Source organism: Pholcus phalangioides, unplaced genomic scaffold (assembly GCF_987345545.1).
Source record: "Pholcus phalangioides strain wild (caught in Gottingen) unplaced genomic scaffold, Ppha-v1.0 ptg000017l_1, whole genome shotgun sequence".
Taxonomy (NCBI): Eukaryota; Metazoa; Arthropoda; class Arachnida; order Araneae; family Pholcidae; genus Pholcus; species Pholcus phalangioides.
Genome location: NW_028301610.1, coordinates 30,860,364 through 30,885,015, shown reverse-complemented (window position 1 = coordinate 30,885,015; position 24,652 = coordinate 30,860,364). Strand labels below are relative to the sequence as shown.

The 24,652-nt window shown below is 39.1% G+C and overlaps 1 protein-coding gene and 1 pseudogene across 2 annotated transcripts; both read right to left on the bottom strand.

The window, feature by feature from the left end:
- Positions 1–332: 332 nt before the first annotated feature.
- On the bottom strand, positions 333–19,745 carry LOC149072891 (cilia- and flagella-associated protein 36-like). 2 transcript variants are annotated; one of them, XM_089246412.1, is made up of 8 exons: positions 19,522–19,745; positions 16,945–17,009; positions 15,405–15,512; positions 13,077–13,273; positions 12,162–12,279; positions 11,001–11,078; positions 7,665–7,923; positions 333–580 (listed from the first exon to the last, which is right to left on the bottom strand). In XM_089246412.1, the coding sequence occupies exons 1-8, from the start codon at positions 19,628–19,630 to the stop codon at positions 564–566; spliced, it is 951 nt and encodes a 316-aa protein (XP_089102538.1). In that variant the 5' UTR covers positions 19,631–19,745; the 3' UTR covers positions 333–563. The 2 variants fall into 2 exon arrangements, with proteins under 2 accessions (XP_089102538.1, XP_089102539.1); XM_089246413.1 differs by lacking the exon at positions 7,665–7,923.
- On the bottom strand, positions 17,344–17,462 carry LOC149072892 (5S ribosomal RNA; annotated as a pseudogene).
- Positions 19,746–24,652: the final 4,907 nt, after the last annotated feature.

Genomic DNA, 24,652 nt, shown 5'->3' with positions numbered 1-24,652 from the left:
GTGATTTTTCTGAGGCCCTACGTGGAAAATTCTTGGAAATTTCAATCAATTCCCATTTTTGTGAGGCCCCCGGGCCCATGCGTCAAGACGGAACTGGTCACGGGCCAAACTTGACAAGTAGAGGTTTCCTAGATAAGTCGTAAAAGTCCATTTACGGCCTTGTTATAACTGAACTTATTCGGTCACTGGTTTCACTTACTTCGAAAAACAAACAGCCGTATGGGTCACGAACCCGATCGTGTTGTTGCCTTTGAGTCACGACTGAAAAAGGTTAAGAACCCCAGGATTATTCATTTTAAGAATAAACAACGAGAAGTGTAAGAGTCACAAAACAAAAAGAAGGTAAGTTTATTCTAATAGACAACAGATGTGCTTACAGAACAATGTGAAATCACAGATTTACAGACTTGATGAAATATAATTCAAATGTTTCTTTTCCTGTGATTTTTTTTTCTTGTGAATAACTTCTTCAAGCGTGGTAATTGAAATAAGCCAGTCGAGCGCTAGCAGCAAATTTCACGCATATCAGGAATTAATTTTGATGTCTCTTTCTTTCCTTAATCCTACTCGGTTTCTTGTTCTATAAAGAAAATAGAGAATCAATACACACGCGCATACAGTTATATCTCTCGAACCTGAATAAAATCAATTTTGGTCTTCCGATTTGCTAATAGTGAAAAACTTGTTTAAAACGTGGGAAAATGACTGGATGATTTATTTATTCAATATAAATAGGTGAAGCTGTAAGATAATTATGGATTAATGATTATTACATGAAAAAGAATATGAAGTTTTGGAGGGGAAGTGAACAGCACAAAAAAAAAGCATGGGAGGATGTACAGGGTGTTTATAGAGACCGGAAGTTTAGGCTCTGAAAATGGTCAGAAAATAGGCATTAAAAATACAGGGTGATTATAATTAAAGTTCCCGTGTACTCCGAGTAGTTTTTCTCAAAAACTACTTATCCGAATACAGGCAAATTTTTAGGATATCTTAATGAGACCATGGAAGAGAGATTTACGAAATAAAAAAAAATAATAATTCAATTTTTGACCACCGGGTGGATAAGTGGTGATTTTTATTGCATTTTACATTTTACCATGGTCCATATAGCCTATATACCAAGTTTCTATGGAATACGTCTACCAGAACGGACGCTACATAGGTCTGAGTAGTTTCAGTACCTACTGACATATATATATTATTATTATTAATATATATTATTTTTTTATTATTATACATATATATACTGTATATGAATTGACATCACTATCGTGTCCCCCCCCCCCCCGCGCCTTTCAAGTCTATCTCAGTCTATGAACGCCAAATTTTTTGGAAAACGGTATCACATCTATCCATCGAATTCACGTAATTTTTGTGGATCTTAAAAACTCATCGCTAAAATTGTTTTTCTTGCTTATTGTCACCACAAACATCACAGCAGCTGACTTATCATCATTCTAGAGAGGAGTGACGATGAAGTCGTTATAAAAAGAGTTTAAAATTACAATTTTTGAATCTTAAAATGAAGCGTAAGAATACATGAATTTTTAAGCAACGGTGAGATGCTACATATATCATTTATAGTTTATTTCATCATTTCCGACCCAGAGAGAGCACAAACGTAGGGAAAGTGGTGTTTTATTTCGTTGTAGATATTTTTTTTTTAACCTAGGTGAGTTCAGCCTGGGCTTTTGAGCACCGTTAAACCAGGTTCCACCTAGTTTTACTGTGTTCAGGTCTTCATTGAAATCATTATTTTTGAATCCACTATGAAATGAAAAATTCTCACCAAAATGTTCTAAATTTCACTGATCAAAAAATGTTCCGTAACATTTCATACGTTTCATTCCATTTTAGATGCTATTATTGACATAGATGTCCAGACATTGAATTTTTTTATAAGTAAAAAACAGTAGGTTAAAATCAATTCTAGAAAAAAAAAAAGTTTAACGCGTGACAAATATGTGAGTTGAACATTCATATTCAAGTCATAATTATCATAATATAATTTGTAAGTTAGAGAAACAATTTCATTCCTTGGTTTCAGTGAAGAATTAACTTTCGAGAGTAAGCTTCAGTGAAAATGCGAGAAAAAAAGGGTCATTTTTGTTGAAAATTCGGGATGGATTGGATGAGATAAGCTGAGTTTTAAATATTGTTTCCTATACAGAAACTTTTTGGTGTGCGAAAATCCGAAGTTACGAAAAGAATATCTGACGAAATTGGCGGCAACCCTTTCCTATCTTTACGTATCCTAACGTGCCACGTGACACACCGTTGGAAACTACCGTCTTAATTATATGGGGCCGTTCAAGTATTACGTCATCATCGATGGGGGGGGGGGGGGAGTTTCCGATTTGATGACAAGGGAGGAGGGGGTTTGGATAATGCTTACGTCATCAACCACCCTTTATGAAAATATGAGTTAGGATTCAGAGGGGCAGCGCTGATGACGAAATTTTGCTGACGGGGGGGGGGGGGAGGGGGTCAAAAATGGCTAAATATTTGCTTACGTAATACTTGAACGCTCCCTATTACAGTCAGACCTCGGTATAACGTCATCCCTGGGGACCGAATAAAAATGACTTCATCAGCGGGGGGAAAACTTAATAACGAATAAAATTTCTTACCAATTATGCTAGCAGGACCTAAAAAAAAAGTGACGTCATATATAGGGGGGGGGGGTGACGTTAAAAGTGGTCAGCGTTATACTGAAATCTTACTGTATAATGTTACTCTTAAGCTGTCTCGTAGTACCCTAAAAGGCCGCGGCTCCCTTTTGAAAACCCTGTTCGTTTATTCATTGTCAATTGGTTGTCCAAGTTTTCGTCTCGATGAACTAAATTAAATCTCTTCAAAATTTGAATTTGCAAATAATTCGAAAGATTGCTACCGCTGGGAGTCCCACACTGAGGGGCTAGTGCACCAACCACTCGGTGAGTAGTGTTCGGAATCGGCAATAAATTGGTCCTGGTCTAATTAGCCCTCGGTGTGCAGAAAATGACCGTGGTGCGACAAATTTTTTTATTTTTTTTATCAATGATCAAATAATTCGACTCATTTGTAAATTTAAATTTTGAAGTGACCTAATGTGTGGTTCATTGGCCTAATTTAATTCATACGATTTGAACGGTATAAAAAATATAAAAACGATTTTAAAAAAACGAAAAAAAAAAAAAGTTGTTTTGATTCCATCACATACTTAACTAAATTTTGCATAATCTCTATAGTAGATGGATTACAGAGAGAGAATAGCAATCAGTTATGCCACGACATAAGGGACGGTCCCTTATTGTGGAAGTGAAGATAGAAAAAGATTTGGTCGCTCAGAGCACGTAACCATACTGAATATGTATTAATACTGAAAAGAGTTGGAGATTTTATATATACATATAAAACAAGCAATTTTCTCTCCTTTGAAGTAGGCTCAAACTATCCAAATTCTACAGAATATGGCCTCTGAAATCCACGAATAAACTTGAAACAATGTTAAAATAGGCATTTATGGCAAGAAAAATTCAAAGGCGGCGTTTTTACAAAAAAAAGTGTGGAAATAGGCAAAAAAGGGCATTTACGGCATTTTCCCCGAACTTCGGGGCTCCAGTTATAATGAAACTGACCCTACTCAGACCCATGTAGGTCCCGTTCTGGTTGACGTATTTCGTTGAAAAAAACTTGGCATATATACGTTATATATGGACCATGGGGGGAAAAGGAAACAGCAATAAAAATTAGCTATTCAAAAATTCTGATCACCAGGTGGAAAAGTGGCCCCTAAGGAACAAGAAACACAAATTACTAGTAAACATAAAACTTCGATCACCGCATTTGTTCAATGTGAATTCTATTTGCTTCAATCACATGCTCAAATGTTGGTGTTCGGGAGTCTCGAGAACCTGAAACAAGGGTGCTTAACCTTTGGGAGAGTGCGCGCCACTTTATTGGTTTGAGAACGGGGCGGGGCCACTTAATTTAGTGATTTGGAAAAAGCATCGCAGGTCGCTTAAGTGAGCCAAGGACCACTTGAGTAATCAGGGACTATTTTGCGTGTCACTCCAGTGATCAGTAAATATGTCGTGTGTCACTTAAGTGATCTGTAAGTGTGCCATGGGACACTTCAATGATCTGTAACGGCGCCGCAAGTCACTTGAGTGATTTGTAAATGTTTGTAAATGTGCTGCTGAACGCTTAAGTGCTCTGGAACTGTGCCGTGGGTCACAAGTGATCTGAAACCGTACCTCAGGTCACTCAAGTTACTTGGAAATGTGCCGCGGGCAGCTTGAACTGCACCGCACGTTACTCAAGCGTTCTAAATATGCCGCTGATCGCTTAAGTGATATGGAACTGCACTGCGGGTCACATAAGAGATCTGTTCAGTTTATATATGCCGCGTAGTTCATTTTTCAAAATTCGGCTTAAGGTCGTGGCCCATATCAGATGACACCGAAGGCGACCCCGTTGTTGTTTAAGTGACCCCCGCGTTGAGCATATACGCGCCAAAACAGGCATATTCAACCCGCTGCTCGCAAGCACCACGGTGCTCCCGGAAGCATCCAGAGTGCTCGAAGCTCGTGCCCGATTTCACGCTCGCGAGCACTTGGTCAAAGTTTCAATTTAATTACCTTATGCAAATTCCATTCAAGGATTGAAATCATCCTGATTTCATGCATTCATGTCAAACTTGCCGTAAGGGTACACTTCTTTTGATGATGAGTACGGGCAGTGCTCGCGAATAGAACAAGTTTGAAGACCGAGTGTCCATCAGTGCCGACCACTGCAGCAGAAAGTAATTCCTACTTTACAAGAACGAGAATTTTTAGATCTCTCTCTCGCTTTATGCGGTTAATTTAATAAATTTGATCAATATTTTTTGCTTCTGTCTTCACTACTGTACATTGATTCTAGTGAGAGTGTAGATGTTTTCTTTCCTGAAGAGCCTGGATGTGATAGGCTGATAACCAGGGCCCGGATGTAAATGACATTCGCATTTTCTTTTGCATTTTTCTGCTCTTTTAGGTGATTTTTTCAGTTTTGGAGCAGTACCGCTGAACACAGCCATTCCTCGTGGACAGTGTCCAATTGGCAGCATGTTGTTTTTTTGGCAGTGTGAGCTCCATTTCTATTCCAGTACAGATAACCTTTGCATTCGGTATGAAGGGCCATGTTAACAGATTCTGGTTCGGCTAGGGCCGAAATTCACAAATAATGAAAGAAATGATAAAAAATTCATGAAAATAATGAAAGAAATAATAAAGACCCATAAAAATGAAGAATGAATTAGAAAAATAATGAAAGAAATAAATAATTTCAGAATGATTCAAAATCCAAAATTATAGAAAATTCAGAGTTAATAAAAAAAATTGGAAAGAAAAAAGTTCTCAAAAATGAGAAAAATTCAAAAATAATTTAGGAAATATTTTCATAATTGAGGGAAATTCAAAAATAATTTAGGAAATATTTTCATAATTGATGGAAATTCAAAAATAATTTAGGAAATATTTTCATAATTGATGGAAATTCAAAAATAATTTAGGAAATATTTTCATAATTGATGGGAATTCAAAAATAATTTAGGAAATATTTTCATAATTGATGGGAATTCAAAAATAATTTAATCAAAATTAATTAAATAATCAAAATTAATTAAATAATCAAAATTAATTAAATAATCAAAATTAATTAAATAATCAAAATTAATTAAATAATTCGAATCAGGACACAACCAAAAAATCACTAAAATTAACAAAAGAGATATTTTTGGAATCGTTGAAATTGAGAATTAATAAAAGAAACAATTTCGAAATACTTTATTGGGGAATTGCGAATTAATGAAAGAAGGAATATGGGTTCCCCATTTAATTCGGGGCCCAAGCCAGCAGTGCTGGACTTAGGCAGGTACAAAGGGTGTAGCCGTACCGGGCAGCTAAATTTTAGGGGCCACAAAACTTTATTCATTACATTTTGATTATATCGTTTGACTTAACGTTAACAAAGCAAATAAGCTTAAAATTCCGTCTAAGACCTCTAAAATCCAGGCATCGAGCCCTCTGGCATAGGGTTTTTATACAAATACAAATACAAATACAACGCCACAACAGGCAAATTGCCCAACGAGGCGGCTGACTTAAGAACATCATGGATCCCCTACCTACTACTGCTACACCACACATGCACCCCCCCCCCGCGGAACCCCCCAACGAATCGGTATATGCGGGAATGTGCGTGTACGTGTAGTGCAACCTGACGTAAAGTTTGTTTCTGTGTAATGCTTGTTATGTGTAGTGCTGTCATCTGCCCCCAGTTTTACTAACTATGAGTGAAGTGTTATGGTTGAATGATTTACCGTTGTAGGACTGTTGCTCTCTGTGGCGAGACTTTTTAACGGGGAGATCGGCTCGCATTTGCGCCTTGAAGTTGGGAACCACAGAAAACCAACTTCAGCCGACCACCGCTGTGGGGTTCGAACCCGGATCCTCGCATCACGAGTCCGGCACTATAACCACTCGACCACCACAGCGGCTCCCTCCCAAGCCAAGAGAAGGATGCAGACAGATATAGTGCCTTGGCGTTAGACCAGTGGGGTCGCTAAATTCTTTTAAAATTATTCAAAACTACTCGAAGGAGGCATAATGCATGCTTGCCTAGCTGAAAGAATACCTAATTGCGACCCTGGGTAGATAATCGGCTCTGTAGCCCTGACAGGCCCTCCCCAACCTTTAGTTATCTGGGGATATCGCCCAAATTTATTGCCGAATGTTTTTTTTCATGACCATGAAATAGTAGTTCGACATTTATTCTCGGGTGCCAATGTAAATCTGGCGTGCATCAGGGTGTTTTTGATCATTTCATCATTTTTGGCGCACCACGGTCATTTTTTGCACACGAGGGCTAATTTTAAACCGGGACCTACAATTTATTGCCGATTCCGAACGGCAGGCTTGTTTTTTATACTCATCGAGAGGTTGGTGCGCTAACCCCTCGATGGGGGACTTCCTGCGGTAGCAATTTTTTTTGCGGTCATGTTGCCGTTTTTGTTGTACCCCGTGTCAGGAAAGTTCTGTCAAGGACGAACCGAGTATCGAATTCGCGACACCTCTAAACGTCCTTTGGTACTTTAGGCGAGTATCTTATCGACCTGAGCGTGAGCAAGCATGCGGATGATGACCAAAAGAATGACCTACAGAGTGAGGGAGCAGACCAGTAAGCGACCTAAAGCGTGTGCAAGCATTTTAATGACCAAATGAGTGTCTTAGAGCCTTTGCAAGCTAGTGAATGACCAAAACAGTGGCCTAGAGTGCGTGCAAACATGTTAATGACTAAAACAATGACCTAGAGCATGTGTAAAGATGTAAATGATCAAAAGAGTGACCCAGCAAGGAACCATGTCAGTGAGCGTAATATAGACACGATAATCAGGATCGTCTGAAGAGCCTCATGGGCCCCCGGGCCACGTGATTTTTCTTGGGCCCTACCTGTAAAATTCTCGAAAAATTCAAATATTTCTCGTTTTTCTGAGGCCCCTCTTCTCTTGAGGGCCGTATCCCACGCGTTATGACGGCACTGACGACAATACAACTGAATATTAAAATTTTATCTTTTAATATGGGTTTTGTTTATTTGTTACTCTACAACAGATTATTATTTTTCAAAACTTTTCTCACCTACAACTTCAGCTTTCAGTCGCGCTGCTAAAGATTTTCGAAAAGCTAACATCTTGGGATCTAATTCGGCAGGTTCGTGCTTATCGGGATCCTGCTGAACGGCTCTTTGGGCAGCTCTTGCAGACCTTGGCCGAGTTGTACCACTCTTTTCTTCGAGTAGTTTCAGCTGTTTCTCTCTTTCTTGCCGTTTCAGAGACAGGAGACGATCTCGTTGCTGGCGCAGATATTCTTGCCGACGTTTCGCTTCTTCCGGTGATACCTGTGATACATTGCTCGCTTTAAATTTATGGTCAAACAGTACCCCACAATCATCTCCTAAAAGTTAACTTTATGGCATGCATGCTCAATCTATGGCCCGTGGGCCTAATGCGGGCCCCGGGGTCACTGGATGTGGAACGCGACCTCAAACTCAATTTTGTTAAAATGAACCAAGCAGCACACAACCATATTCCTTAAATGACCCACGGCACATTTTCAGACCGCACAAGTATCCCGCGGCACATTTACAGATCATTTAAGTCACCCACGGCACGTTTAAAAATCAATTAAGTGACCTGGAAACGGTTCTAGATCACTTTAGTGGCTCGCGATTATTATTCTTACCTCACTCTTAACTGACCTACGACACACTTCCAGATGCTTTCTGTTACCCGCTGCACATTTCCACATCACCTAAGTGACCTGCGGCACTGTTGTAGATGACTAAAGTGGCTCGCAGCTCACATTTTATCTCAATTAAGTGACCTACGGCACATTTCCAGATCACCTAATTGAATCTCGACACTCCCAGATCACTTGAGTGGCCCGCAGCACATTTACACATCACTTATGTGACCCGCGACACCTTTTCAAACCAATGAAGTGGCCCGAACCACATATGCCATAAGTTTTTCTAACTATGGGTGAAGTGTAATGATTGAGTGATTGCATCGTTGTGTAGGCCTGTTGCTCTCGGTGGCGAGACTTTTGGCGGGGAGATCGGCTCTCGTATTCGCACCTCGAAGTTAAGAAGCACAGAAAACCAACTTCAGCCGACCAAACCACTGTGGCGACGGTGGGGTTCGTACCTGGATATGGTACGCGCACCTCAAATTCAATTTTTTAACCAATCTGCGAAGAGTTGTATGCTGCATCGCTTGCAGGATAGGACCAGTGTGGAATGCGCCTAATGCGGTTCAAGTTTTCTTATCGTAATGAGAACGATAAAATAATCTTTGACCAAAATGGCGGGACATTTTCTTCAAAACCGGGATGTATGGTCACGGATATTTTGTTCTATATACAATGCTATATGGCTTTATACAGTAAAACCTGCCTAAGTCGAACACCTACGGTTCCATTGCACTCTATCCAAGTTACAGAGGTGCCCAAGGCCGGTATTACACTATAAAAGTTTTCTAAAAGTCCTTTTATAAAACTTTAAAAATCTACCAATAAGATTATCCGTTGCATTTGCTCGAATGTAACCTATGAGCTTCATTGGTTGGGTTTTTTAAGTTTTATAAAAGGGATTTTATCCAACTTTTATAGTGTAATACCGGCCCAAGACAGGTACAAAGAAATATTTTACATAGAATATGACATAGTAACTAACCATACTTACGAGCATCAGCCTTTTGAATAGGTGTTAGAAAATAATTGTGTGTACAAAATATCTCTTTAATAACAATATCTTAAATTAAAAAATTTAACTATGCGCAGTAATTAAATAAATCAATTAAATTAATCAATAACTTTTTCTTTTCAATGGTCAATTCCACTAACTTTCTTTTACTCTCATAATGTAAAGTTAAAATTTACTTTCACAACAATATTGAAGACTAAATAAAAGTTTGAATTGCAGAGAGATTTAAAAAAACGAAAAAGCTCAAGAAACAAAGGGATGTACAGTTGCGAGAATAACACCATAATCTGACTGTTACATCTCATTTGGTAGGCATAGGCGGAGATAGACTTGGAAAAGTCTGGGGAGGGCCCCCCCCCCCGTATCTCCGCCCATGTTTGTAGGTCAACAATGAAGTTGTTTCAATACTTCTGTTTTTTAAATCTGCCTGAGAGGTGAGGAAACCTACCTTCCTAACAACTTCATATACACTGTCAAATATTCAACACTTAAGCAGATAGTCAGCAGGCAATGAGCTGCACCTGTTCAAGAACCTACAGCAGTGCTGTCTTAAGGCATGGGCTCACCAAGGGAAGCCTCAAGGGCCTCAAGTGAAGAAGGGGCCTCACAAAAATGAGATCTGGTTGAAGTTTTCAGGAATTTGCTTCGTAGGGCCTCAGAAAAAAGCACTTGGCCCGGGGGCCCCATGATACTCTTAAGACGGCCCTGACCTACAGCAGTGTTTCCCAAAGTGGGCAATATCACCCTCCCCCCCCCCCCCCAGGTGGGCGATGGAATGGTCCAGGAGGGAATGGTACAGAATCCTACGGGTTCACTTGAGTTGGGGGGGGGGGCGATGTGAGGAAAAAAAATTCTGATGAAGGGGGTGATGAATCAAGAAGTTTGGGAAACTATGATCTAGAGTCTTCAACCAGAAGTCACCCTCACCAGAAGTCTTCAACCTTTTTCTGGTCGTGAGCACTGCCTGTACTCGCCATCAAAAGAAGAGCACCCTTACAGCAAGTTTGACATACGAATGCATGAAAAATTAGGATGATTTCAATCTTTGAATGCAATGTGTACAAGTTGTTTGATTGGAATTGTTGATCAAGTGCTCGCGAGCACGAAATGGGACACGAGCATCGAGCACTCTTTGTGTACATGTTTTGATGTAGGATTGTGGCCGGTTCCATTCAAAATTGTCCAATATAGGGAGGCATGAAGGATATACAGGTGTCTAAAGCGACAGGTTATACTGTACTAAGAAAAATCAGGTTCATCCATCCCAGGATCGCGTAAGTTAAAGCCCTGTCAGCCTCCCGCCAGGCACGAGGGTCGTCCTTAGGGGCTTTCACATGAGGCTTTGCTACCGGGCGGCAGGTAAGCTTGAGTCGCCCCTCTCTTTCGAACCGAGCACAACTCTGGTCTATACCCACGGGCAATTTACTACCGAGTGAGATGTGCCGGAAGTGTGAGCACCTAACAGTCTGAGTGCGTATATAGTGCTGTGTCTGATTTTCAGTGCTGTCATCTATATTTCAGCAGTGAAGTGTAATGATTGAATATTTTTACCGTTGTAGGCCTGTTTCTAATTCAGAAATTCAGCACAGCCAGAATTCAGTACGCTGATATATGTAGGTGTGAAGGTAATTTAGTAAGTAATTATTAACTATTTTACTGGGATTAGGGTTTAGTTTTTTCGAATAGTTAAGAATTTTACTTGAAATACTCACTTCCAGAGGTTTCGAGAAAACTATTGGCGTCTCTTCTGTGTCCGGCTTCTCGGAATTGTGAAGTGATTGCTCCATCGCCTAAATGAGTTAAAATGCAACAATTATATGTAAAAAAAATTCAAAAAGAGAGGTAGGCTCAGCTGTTAGGTTTTTCCCTTATATTTCCTGACATTCGTGTTAAATTGGTTTAAAAGGGTGTCATGACCCTTGAAGTCGAATTCTTAAAAATGACCAAAAAATATTTAATTGAAATGCAAATAAAATACTAAAAATTTCGTATCAATCGGTTAATTTGTTCTTTCAAAATGAAAGAAAGAAGTAATGTGAATTATAGTGTAAAATGGATACAAGAAAAAACACTTTGAACGTGGTTTTCTCAGATTGTAGTTCTTAAATTCATCATTAAAATTTAAAAAAAAAACTACTGCACCAAAAATTCCGAAATTTTGTAGAAATGTTTATTTCGGCACGTGTTAGTGAATGGACCCCGAACTTAGATATCTGATCATTCGTTTAGAATTTTATGGATTTTTGAAATTTTAAAAAATAAATAAATTTCAAAAATCTAAATTCACAATTTTTTTTTTTTTCAAATACTTCCTATTAGTCAACTGCTAAATCCGAGGTCCATTTTACTAACACATGTCAAATAAACATTTTTCTGCAAAATTTCAGAATTTTTTGCACTGCAGTTCTTTCTTAATTTTACGGATGAACTTGAAAACTGCAATCTGAGAAAACCGCGTTCAAAATGTTTTACTTGTATTCACACTATTGTTCATTACTTCTCATAGGTGCCGGAACCTGGGGCTGAGGCCATTTGAGCCTCCCCCCAATAAATTTTTTGATGGGCTGAGGCCGCCCCCCCCCAATAATTATTGCATAGACGATGCACCACACCCTTCCTCTTTCTGAGTACGCGCTTCAGTCCCGTATATACGGGACGGCTGGCAACTTTAGCTACCCCCTCAATGTTTTCTTCATGTCGGCGCCTCTGTTACTTCTTTCTTTTATTTTGAAAGACCAAATTAACCGATTGGCACGAAATTTTTAGTATATTATTAGCAATTGAATGAAAAATTTTTGAAGTCATTTTTGACTTCAAGCGTCTTGCCACCCCTTAAGGTTCTGTTTCTGATAATAATTACATGAATATTTTACCTTCTCCAGTAGTTTCTTCTCTTTATCACGCTCTGCCACCAGTTTCACTTTCGTTTCTTGTATGAGATCTTCACATTCTGGTGCAGTATTGTTTATCCCGGCTTCTTCTTCATAACGTCTACGAAATTCGATAACAATAGGTAAAAATAAAACAGTTAAATATTCTAATGTAAATACGATTATAGATAACGTTGGCTTATGTATGTGCGTTTCGATTCGAATTTTTCTTTGTCAACACAATGCGAAACTTCAATTTTTTTTCAATTTTTCTTTGCAAGTTTAAAGCGAATTTCTCAATAGCATTTCACAATTTTACTGCTTTTGTCAAGGCCGCCATTAGCAGACGCGGGGCTCGGTGCGAGAATAATAGCTGGGCCAAGTGCGCGCCAAAAATTTTGGGGTAACAAAAATGTTTATGACCCCCCTTTGCCCCGGGAGAGGGGATCAGCATCTATTATTTCAGAATATACAGGAATGCTAAGAAATATCCATACAAAAAATTTTAAACACGCAATTAAATGTAAATTAGCACAAAAATTTGTGAAAATTCAGCACTGAAGGTAATTTTAAACTAAAAAGAGAAAACAGTGCACGAGAAATTAATGAAAGTTTTAGAATTAATTAATTAAAAATAATTGAATGAAAAATAATTCCAGAACCAAGGAAAATTCAGAATTATTGAAAGAAATAATTTAGGAATTGATGAAAGACTTCAATTATTTACCGTGAGTGCGGGCCTCACAAAGCGCGGAGCCCGGTGCGACTACACGCGCTTAAGGGCTGCAGTTCATATAGCGTTTCGATTGTTAAATACATATTACTATGCGTTGTTATAATGAATGCGATAAGTACTTGCACTTTTATACGAATTAAATGAAAATACATAGTGCGAAAGAAGCGGGTTCATATTCTTACTTGACCACGGCTTCCATTACGTGTTTTTCCTCTTTAGATGGTTCGTAATCATCGGCTGGCAGAAATGATTCCGGTAACATGCCATATTGATGAGCCAACAAATCTATAGCTTGAAGCTGAAGCTCCAAGTTCTTCTGTAACATCATTCTCTTGAATATTTCGAAATTGTCGGCAGCCCATATTTGTTCAAATAGGCTCTTTGAGAAACACAAAGAATTGAAAGCTTTACATTGCAAGAGACGATCGATCGACAAACAGATTCAAGATATTCAATTAGGATCTGATTCTCCGAATCAAAAAAAAAATTGAACTGATTATGATATTACTACCTATTTAAAACGGTAAAACAAAAACTTATGAAGTCAATAATTAACTGCATAATATATCAGTCAAGAAATATAAAACTTCTTTTAGGTCACAAACTCAAGCATAACAAAGGGCAAGTCAACTCAGGGCCGTCGTAAGCGCATCATAAGCCAAACGGCCGAGTGATTTTTCTGAGATCCCTTACCTGGCTAGCAATATATAGAATATAAATGCAATGAAACCTTGATATAACGATTCTCTGAGGACCAAAATAATATCGTTGTAGAGGGATTATCGTTATATCGAGAGGTAACATTATCATCACGTTATCATCAAATTTATGCTATTGTTATCTTTTCTAAATCGGCATCGTTAGTAGCCCTAGAAAATGTATTTTTATGCATTCATTCGACGCGGAAAATTGTAATTGATTAGTTGATTAGTAAAAAAAATTCAGTTACATGCATTGGCCTTGTAAAGTTGTTTATCGCATTCCACTTTTGTATCTTACACAGAAAATAGCAACAGCAATAACTTCCTTAGCACTTTTGGTGTTCCTGTGATGCAAATTACCGATGTTAGGGACCGTTCAAGTATTATGTAAGCAAATTTTTAGCCATTTTTTACCCCCTTCCCCCCTCCCTTGTCAGCAAAATTTCGCAATCACTGACCCTACCTCCTAACGCATATTGGTGGGATCAGAAACGTACGCGGGAGGGGGGCATAGGGGGCTCGTGCTGGTCCCCCCCCAAAAGAAATTTTTTTTTTTTTAATTTGCAAAAAATATCCAAAAAAAATTAAAATTTCGAAAGAAAATACCTTTATATGTTATTATAATCGATTTCTGTTATAATTTCAATGCTATTTAAAGGGTAAGAACTCAAAATTTCTCTAAAAAATTCATTGCGACCCACACTTTAAGCCATATATGGTAAACCCTTGACACGTAAACCAAAAGTTTCTCTGAATTTTATCTGACCCCCTCAAACCTAATTTTGTAAAAATGAACTAAGCGGCACATGTACAAATCGCTTAAATGACCCGTGGCATAATTCCAGAGCATTTGAGTGGCCCGTGGCACATTTTCAGATCACTGAAGTAGGCGTCAAATATCACTTTCACATTCAAAGATCACCTAAGTAACCCGCGACACAGTTACAGAACACTTAAACGATCCGTGGCACATTTAGAGATCCATTGAGTGACACGTGGCACAGTTTTAGAGCACTTAAGCGGCCCCCAGTACGGTCCTACATCACTCAAGTTACCCGCGGAACATTCCCAGATTATCAAGTGATCTGTAGCATAATTACGGATCATAAAGTGTGGTTGATGACGTAAGCATCATCCAATTGCACTATAGGTAATTCCAAACAAGATTTCAAAAAATATCACTGCAAAGGGATTTATGGTTATATCGAGTATCGTTGAGCGAAGTTTTTCACTGTACCTGCCTACTAATTTGAGACCATGCCGTCAGTTTGAGACCTATCGATTTTAACTACATTTAAAAATGTGTGATGCATGGGCGGAGATACGCCCCCCCCCAGAGCGTCAAAGGTGGAGTCGACTGATCTAATCATGGCCCCCCCACATCCTGGAGCGGGGCCCCTAGTCTGCTAGGCTGGGATCTTTTGCGGGGCTTCCCGGTTAAACTTTTCACGGGCCCCTTCTGTAGTTAATTTATAGCGTGAAAAACATAAAAATGATGAGAACTATATCCCGGACCCGAGGGCTAGAGCCCTGTCAGCCCCCTCCTTTGTATGGGCCATGGATCTAATGTATATATGTATATATAAATTGACATCACATTATCATCGTGCCCCCCAGCAATAATGACCGTGTCCCCTCAGTCTATCTCCGCCGATGGTGTGATGTAGACAGAGATGTTATTCGAAAACATTAAAACTGCTGTAAAAACTGCATCTCTGACAAAACGATTTTACTTTCTTAAATAAAACGTCGTTTCCCCCATTAGTGAATAATGAAATCATTTCCCATGAAAAAATCAAGTAGAGTTACCTTCCGGAACTGCGAATGAATGTTTTTCTCAGTTTCCGAGCATGCTTGATCGAATTCTTCTGGACTGATACCTAGGTCTTCCATGTGGCTGCTGAGCATTGTGTCAACCTATTCGACAGTAAAACGTTATACAGGGTGTCCTATAAGTGATAATACAGCTTTCATCTCATCAATTGTCCGTCGTAAAGGTATAGTTTCGATTTAAAAAATGCTCAAAAAGCCTTCAAAAATTACCGCGTGCCAGTTTTGAGAGTGAGAATACAGTATGTAACAAAATAAAAAAAATCTAAATTTTTAGACGGTCCCTCTGTTCTCAAACTTCCAATTACAAAGTTATTACCCTGTCTCTCCTGAGGCCGAGAAAAAAAAGTTTCTAAGTGCAATATTCGCTGAGATATTCAAATTCAAAATCGGAGAAAAGTATGGAAAAACAGCATAAAAATGAGGGAAAGAAGCGGTTTCCGTTAGTTTTCGCTATTCTGTCATAACTTTTTTCCGATTTTTTAATTCAAATATCTCAGCGAATATTGCAGTTAAAAACATGGAACTTTTCTGTTGGCCTCAGGAGATACAGGGCAACAACTTATCAATTGGAAGTTAGAAGGCAAGGATACCGTATAAAAAATTAGATTTTTTCACTTTGTCACACACTGTATTTTCACTCTCAAAACTGGTGCAGGGTAATTTTCAAACGCTTTGTGAGCATTTTTTAAATTGAAATCATACCTCTTCGACGGACGATTGGTGAGATAAAGGACGCATCATCATTTACAGGACACCCTGTATACAGTAAATCACAAGAAAAATATATACACGTATATCACAAACAAAGTCACAATATTGCAGCCGGTGCAAGCACGCATTTTGGCACTTCCTTGTAATGTAGAAGGAGCAGTTAAAGACTGAATGAGGGCCCCCCCTTTAGTCCGTCGCCCGGAGCACCAGGATTCACCTCCCCCCCCCCCCAGTTGCGGCCTTGATTTCAGCTGTTTCTTATTTCTTTACAGATAATTTATTACTTCAGCGCTCTTTTTTTCAAACATACAGGGTGTTCTGTTAATGGACCGACAAACTCAGAGAGTTGTTAGTAGCCATCAAGAGGAACAAAAATTGCAATGGAACATGGTGTCGCAAACCACGTTGAGAGGGTGAAAATCGCGAAAAACGCAAATCGATGTTATATACCCCAGGAGGTGGATTGGACGCGGGGTACCCGTTGCTTGGCGTCCACGTTCGCCGGATCTCAATCCGTGTGACTTTTTCCTATGGGGGTCACCTTAAATCACTCGTTTATGCGACGCCTGTGTACACACCGAAGGATCTCATAACGCGGATTGCGGTATCCCAACAGATGCAGAATAATCAAATTTGTGAATATGTTGAAACAGAACAGAATGTTGAAAAAAACTTCTAAAACAAAGGCATGTAAAGAGACCTATAGTAAATCATTTGACTTCACGTTATTGAGTTCATTGAGTAATGAAAATTACCATGGAGATGAAACTACGTAAATCTTTCAGACAAATATTTTTTTACTTACCACATTCTTATATTCTTCATGAAGTTTTTTATACTCTGCTTCATCACCTTCGACGGGATCGAACACTGTAACAGTACAATCAAATTGCAGTATAACCCAAGAAACAGAACAAAGAATACGCTGTTATGCATTTTATCATATTTATAAACATAAGAAACATTTCCCTCTGTTTAATGTTGGTGCTTTTCACCAAGCGCCAACTCTAGCCATATCGCTATATTGCAATTTATTGTCATTAATGAGATGGGTTGGAAATAAAGGCGCTATCTATCAATGGTCGCCTCAAGCCGTTAGGGAAAATATCTATATCTTCCTTCGGGTTTAAACCTGGGACCGTGATGGCAACCTTCACGGTGGTGGACGAGGATCTTACCACCACGCCACTTGGACGCCAAGTGATGCCAACAGCATACGGTGTTCCCATGTGGTCACCCTCCCAAGTACTAACTCCGCCCGGTGCTGCTTAACTTCGGTGATCGGACGAGAACCGGTGTTTTCAGCATACTATGGCCATTGGCGTTGGTATTTATGGAAAAGTTAATATCAGATATCCCCCCCCCCCCCCCATAACAGCATTTCCCAACCTTTCTGAAAATTAGGACCGGTAAAGTGTCTGAAACAACTTGATGGACCACTTCTGCCCCGTACATTGGCGTAAGCAAAGGGGGGTTTTGGGGTTCTAACCCCCCTTGAGCCAAGATTATAGTGTTATTTTGCAGAAAAAAAACGTAACTCCCCCCCCCTCGAGAAAATTCTGCGTACGCCTATGGTCCCGTATTATGGACATTCCTGTAAATTTCGTTGTTCCGTTTTTTAAACTATACTTTTATTTCAATTTGAAAAAATTCGAGTAATAGTGAATACAGCGTTTTCATAATACAAGTTATAATATGATAATTATGGCAAAAATTGTGTAAATATTCGTCTAGCATATTTGACAGGTTTAACGTGTTTTTTCGTCTTTTTTTGGAATTTTAATTATGATTGGTGATTGCGTCTACTTTTTTTTTCTGACAAGATTTTTGATGACAATTGTCGATGTTCGTACTTTACGGATTATTATTTAACATCGTAGTTTACCGAAGTTTATTTTTATTAATGAAATATGGTCATCAGATCATTTGAATATTTTTTTGACTTGTAGCAGCCCTTTATTTCTACACCCTTCAGCAATTTTATCGGGTAATTAGCGAATTGCATTTAAAACAATGAATTGCGGTTTTTTGCAAAAAATTAGTGATATCCCGTATTTAAAATCGCAATTTCCTGCATTCTCATCGATGATGTACGGTGAACCCAAGTATGAAGATATAATTTTATTTGAACCCATATGGATATTATTAATATCAATTACAACGGGTGAATAATTTTATCAAGTCCGCCTGTGCCATCGTCACGGACCATAAGTTGAGAAACGCTGCTCCATGACATGAATAAAGTAACATTCAGTTACTTCAATTCACAAAAAACGGTCACCTCTACTCGGCCTGCCTGCGTAATTCTGTTAAAATACGCAGTGTAATGTTTGCTTGTTTTGACCGTCAAAATTCCCAAGCAACAAGTAATCAATATAACATACAGTCAATTCGCGAGAAGTCGAACTCCGATACTTCGAATATCTGTTTAAAGTCAAAGTTTTCACTCAGCCCCTGAACTTTTTTCCGTATTTTAGTGTTAAAATTTTCCCTTAACTCGAAGTTTTCTTCCTTTAAGTCGAAGTTTTCGAAAGTGAGAGAAATTTAAAAAATAGCATTTAACTATATAACTTTTTAGCATTTAGAAACAGAAATTTGCAATAGAATATAGTATTTAGTGATAGATTTTAGTATTTGTCAATAGATTTTAGTATTTGTCAATAGATTTTAGTATTTGTCAATAGATTTTAGTATTTGTCAATAGATTTTAGTATTTGTCAATAGATTTTAGTATTTGTCAATAGATTTTAGTATTTAGCAAAAGAATTGAGCATTTAGCAACAGAATTCAGCATTTAGCAACAGAATACAGCATTTAGCAACAGAATTCAGCATTTCATTGATTCATTGGAATCAGCAGATTCATTGGTTAGCTTGCGAAAAGTGAATGACCTTCTCACAAAAAAAGGACAAAAAATGGAGACAAAAATCATTGCAATTTTTGACAGAAAAAAAAACTTGTATGCGCACTTTACTTCATTCGATTCATTTATACGAGTATCATGTAAGCGTACGTTTCCATAATACATTATGAACGTCTAGTTTATTTCTAAATCTTCTCATTCAATAATTAAATATGATTAAATTAAATAACTTACCTGTTCGAATTTCTTCATCTCCAATAGTTATAGAAATGTTTTACTTAAACGATATTCGTATTGCAAAGATTACAAAATCTTATTCTACTCCACTCTGAAATCGGAATTTCCGATAATGCGAACTAACGATAACTCGAAGTTTGTGTTTTTGTCGGCCGCTGCACATTCGACTTATCGAGATTTGACTGCATTTGTTTCGAAAAATACGAACTCAATTCCCGTTATAAAATTTTATGGCCTAAGAAATTACAGGTTTCAGGAACCCAAGAAGGAGGAAAAACTCACCGACAGATTTCTGCTCAATGAAGGTTAAAACGGCTGCTTCCCAGACTGGTCCTTTCAGGAATCCAACAAGGGAATCGAACACCCAACCGAATGATTCTTCATCCGCCATACTTTGTCAGTCTTCTATCAGCTGTCAATAGCAAATGCAGGTCGACGAAAACCCTAAAAAACAATACATACGGGTATCACTTAGATTCAACCTTTCAATCGGTTTTTCTTTTGCTTTTTTGCCATTGCTAAAAAAAATAGTCAACAAACTGTTTGCAAGGTTCCTATGACAACGAGACGTGGACCATCGCACCGACCAACAGTATTATAGATCGCTGATGTCCTATCGTCATCAGCCGTTAGATATTCTCGACTTGTTTTGTTTGCGTAGCGAGTATAGTTTGCGATTGGTTTGGTTTTTCTGAAATGTTTAAAATAATTTAAAGTAATTTTTTCAAGTGGTCAAAAGTTTCAGTGAATTTCAAATAAATTACGATAGAGACTTCCCCCATCTGTAAAAAAATTAGTTAATTATATTATTTTATTATCAGACAACCTCAGACAGGGCAGCCCTTACCAGACGTGAGGCCCGAAGCGAAAATAACAGCGAGGCCCTCTTAACCCCGAAAATTCAGAAAATTAAAATCTTTAAAATTCATAATAAATGAAAGAAATAGTCCAGAATTAATGAAAATTTTCAGAATTCCAGAATGGATGAAAATGTTCAAAATTCAATTCCGCTTAAGTGCTCTAGAACTGTGCCGCGGGTCACTCAAATGATCTTGGAATGTGCCGGAGCAACTTAGGTGATCTACTTTACAGCACACCAACTCCGGTCATATATCGCCATATGGCAATTTCCAACCAGTGGAGTTGGGTAGGAAATGAAGGCTCCATCTATCGGTGGTCGCCCCAGACTCGGTAGGTAAAGAACTTGCTTCTGACGTTCCGTGTTTTTGTTTGCCCGGAAGCTTATAAACAATCTCTACATTTCTAGCTAAATCGTAGAAATTTAGCGCATCGTGATTGGCCGAAATGAGTGATGAACTATTACGTCTCATGGTGAAATTTTTGCTGGCGACATTTAACGATAGATACATTTAATTGCTCGTTAATCCGACATCCACCGTTGGAGTAATGGTTATAGTACGAGACTCGCGTACTGAAGGGTGTGTGTTCGAGTTTTTTTTCCATCTTTGCTGTCATTTACTGATTTACTAAAAAATGTTCCCATTTTTGTTTCTGATTTAATCAAATGCGGTGCACGTGCATCGGGAAGACAATAATAACGGCTTGCGAAGCGAGTGCCCAGCTATCATTTACCGATTCAATATAAAAAATGCTTTCATTTTTCGTTAATGAACTTTGAAATTCAGTTTCGCCCAAAACTCCACCTCTCGTGACGTCGACGTCTTGCTAGATTTTTTGCTAGCAGTAACCAATCACCGGCGTGCTAATGCTTCCTGTGTTACTAAGTGGGGATTGTAATTATGCGCGTCCCGGCATAGATTAGATATGTTAGAGTTGATAGCAAAACACTATGTTCAGCGTAATTACTTGCATCCTTACTCTTTTCAATCGGGGTTTTTCTTTCAAGAAATTATGGAAAAAAAACGCTGCCGAAAGCCTATCTGTGTACCGCAGTGGATAGCACGTTGGAGTTCGAATCCCGGCAGAGATGGTAGAGCATAAGATAGCAAAGCACCGTGTTCAGCGTAATTACTTACGTTCTTACTGTTTTCAAATGGGCTTTTCCTCTTCAAGAAATTGTGGAAGAAACACTGAAAAACCGTCTCTGTAGGAATCGAACCCATGGAAACCTTCATAGCGGAAGACGAGCATCTTACCACTGCATCACTCGGGCGTAATTTGGGCAATATGGAAATTTGCCACGGAAATCTCAAGTGCTCTGGGCCAATCAAGCGATCTGTAAATGTGCCGTGGGTCACTCAAATAATCTGAAACAGTGCCGCGGGCAGCGTAAGTGGTCTGGAACTGTGCCGCACGTTACTGAGAAATGATGTAAGCCGCTGATCACTTAAGTGATGTGAAACCGCACCGGGAGTCATATAAGAGATCTGTTCAGTTCATATGCCACTTAGTTCATTAATACAAAATTATTTTTGAGGTCACGAGACCGCATCAGATTAACTCCGAGGGCCACATTTAGCCAGCGGAACATGGATTGAGCATATATGTGAAAAAGAATTAGCGAATATTATACAGTATATTCTCTCGTAATGGGAAGGGGTCCACGGTTATTACCGTTCCCGACGTCCAGTAAGAGTGAGGTTACCATGTTCCGAAACTCAGAAATGAGGATGCATGCGCGAGCACCCTTGGCAACAGGGCCGCAACTAGCGGAAAGCAGGCGGGTCAAGTGAACTGGGCGATGGACCAGAAGGGGCGCCGAGTTAACCTTTTAACTGCTTCTTCGACATGGCGAGGGTCGCCAAAATGCTGGTTTGCTCCGGGTGACAAAGTATCTAGTTGCGGCCCTGCTTGGCAATATCACTTTACACGACCGTTGAAATGAAAATTTCTTATTACTCTATATTTCTCTAGCTAAAAATGCTTTAATGACATTTCAGTATCAATGCAATAACAATTTCAGGTCTCTTAGTTAAAAAAATGTGTTTCAACAAGCTTGGTGCGTTATTTATACACCAAAAGGCGTCATTTTTTGTCCCCTTCATCTCAAATTTCATTGAAAAGCATAATTTTTTTTATTTTGCTCTGTAGGCATATATCAGTAAATTTTAGCATGCAATTTACTGTGGGATTTTATTTTCATGATAATTTTGGCAAAAAAAATTGTAAATGATGAAAAATTTGCAAATATTTGTGCCATAAAAACAGGTTTATATTTTTTATTCATTAATGGTTTATTGTAATACAAAATTTATGCTACAATCAATTTATATGTGTCTACAGAGCAAAATAAAATTGATGCTTTTCAATGAAATTTGAGACGCAGGGGACAAAAAAAATTATCGTTCCAATTCGGAGTCTTTTGGTGTATAAACAAAGCGCCAAGCTTGTTGAAACATACACTCATTGCCATAAAAATTTGCGCACCAAGAAATAATTGTGGGATCGAAACGAAAGTTGGCCTGAAGGTACATGTCGGGCAGATATGCAAATGATTAGAAATGCAGCCTTGTCTTCCCGAAACATCGCAAGGCGCCTGGCTGAAGGACATCTGGTATCGCGGCGCCCATTACGTGTGCTGCCAATGACACCCACCCACCAACGCCTCCGTTCGGAGTGGTGTCGAGCACGATGGGATTGGACTGCAACGGAATGGAACCAGGTCGTCTTCAGCGACGAATCGAGATTCAACTTGAGCAGTGATGACAATCGTGTTCGTGTGTGGAGGCCCCGTGGTGAACGCTTCAATCCTGCCTTCGCTTTACAGCGACACACCGCTCCCACAGCTGGTGTCATGGTATGGGGTGCCATTGCTTACGATACACGGTCACCCCTAATATTGATCCATGGCACAATGACAGTCCAGCGGTACGTCCATAACATCCTTCAGCCACATGTGTTGCCACTCATGGCAGGGCTCCCAGGAGCCATTTTTCAACAAGACAATGCTAGGCCACACACAGCAAGGATGTCACAAGACTGCCTCCGCCACATTACCACCCTTCCCTGGCCTACTCTATGCCCAGATTTGTCACCAATCGAGCATATCTGGGATCATTTGGGACGGCAAGTTGGACACCCTACGAGGTTGGTCGAACTAGAGGCGCATTTACAGCAACTGTGGAACGAGATGTCTCAGGACATCATACGGAACTTGTATGCCTCAATGCCCGCTCGTATCGCATCGTGCATTCGCGCTAGAGGGGGGTCCAACAGAGTACTAAAACTTCTGTTCATCTGTACCTTTTTCTGCAATAAATGATCCTTTTTCTTGGATTTTATAATCACTTACTTATATCAACGTAGTACTTACATGTGTAAAATTTCGTTTCATTTTGACGACTTCTTCTGGGTGCGCAAATTTTTATGGCAATGAGTGTATTTTTTAAACTAAGAGACCTGAAATTGTTAACCAGAACCATGCATGTTCTACCTAAAATTGTTATTATATTGATACTGAAATATATGTCATTAAAGCATTTTTAGCAAGAAATATAGAGTAAGCCTACATAATGAGAAATTTTCATTTGAACGTCATGTATCCCCTTAAATGTGTTTACAACAGATGGCGCCACTACACCAAGAAACAAAATTATTTATTTTTGATTGAAAAAGTGCGCATAAAGGCCCTTGTCCTGCGGACCAAATATGTCCCTAGGGGTTATCTCATAGAGGAAAGAATACATTATTAGAATACATTATTTGTCATTCTTTCCTCCATGGGGTTATCTGATGCAGCCTGCCCTCCTCAATCTAATTTTGTAAAAATGAACTAAGAGGTACATTTACAGATCGCTAAGTGTCTCGTGGTAGAATTCCAGAGCATTTAAGCGGCCCGTGACACATTTCAGATCACTTAAATGACAGTTCCAGAGCACTTAAGCGATGCGTGACACAGAGATCCCTTGAGTGACATGTGACGTAGTTTTAGAGCACTTAAGTGGGCACCCAGTGCGGTTCTACATCACTCAAGTTACCCGCGGCACATTCTCAGATTATTTAAGTGATCCGCGACATATAATTACGGATCACTTGAGTGATGCGTGGCACAGTTCCAGAGCACTTAATCGGCCCAGACATATTTACAGATCACTTGGATCCGCGAAAAATTTAGAGATCAGTAAAGTGGTTCTGTAGGGAACTCATCAATAGGGGGGGGGGGATGTTACTGCAAGTGCCCACAAACTATCGAAAGGTTTTTCTCGTTTTTGGCGCACCGAGTAAGATGCCATTAAAAATATTTCATAAAGGGTGGTTGATGACGTAAGCATTATCCAAACCCCCCTCGTCATCAAAAGTCAGCCAATCGGAAACCCCCCCCTCTCCCATATGCTGACGTGATATTGAATAGTCCCTAATATAATGCTTGAGAATCAATTTCTAACTTTTTATTTGCTATATGTTTTATTCCGCGTCTGATTTACGCATGGTGATAGAATGTAAAAATTTGTGTTTAATTATTTGCAGCCAGTTATCAAAAAATTAATGATAA

What these genes read in the sequence shown, in the direction of transcription:
- LOC149072891 (XM_089246412.1), bottom strand. Translation starts at nt 19,630, where the DNA reads ATGGCGGATGAAGAATCATTCGGTTGGGTGTTCGATTCCCTTGTTGGA. An exon ending in ATGAAGAATATAAGAATGTG is followed by an intron (nt 15,513 to 16,944) that starts GTAAGTAAAAAA and finishes ACTGTCGAATAG; the next exon opens with GTTGACACAATGCTCAGCAG. An exon ending in TTTTCTCGAAACCTCTGGAA is followed by an intron (nt 7,924 to 11,000) that starts GTGAGTATTTCA and finishes AATGTATCACAG; the next exon opens with GTATCACCGGAAGAAGCGAA.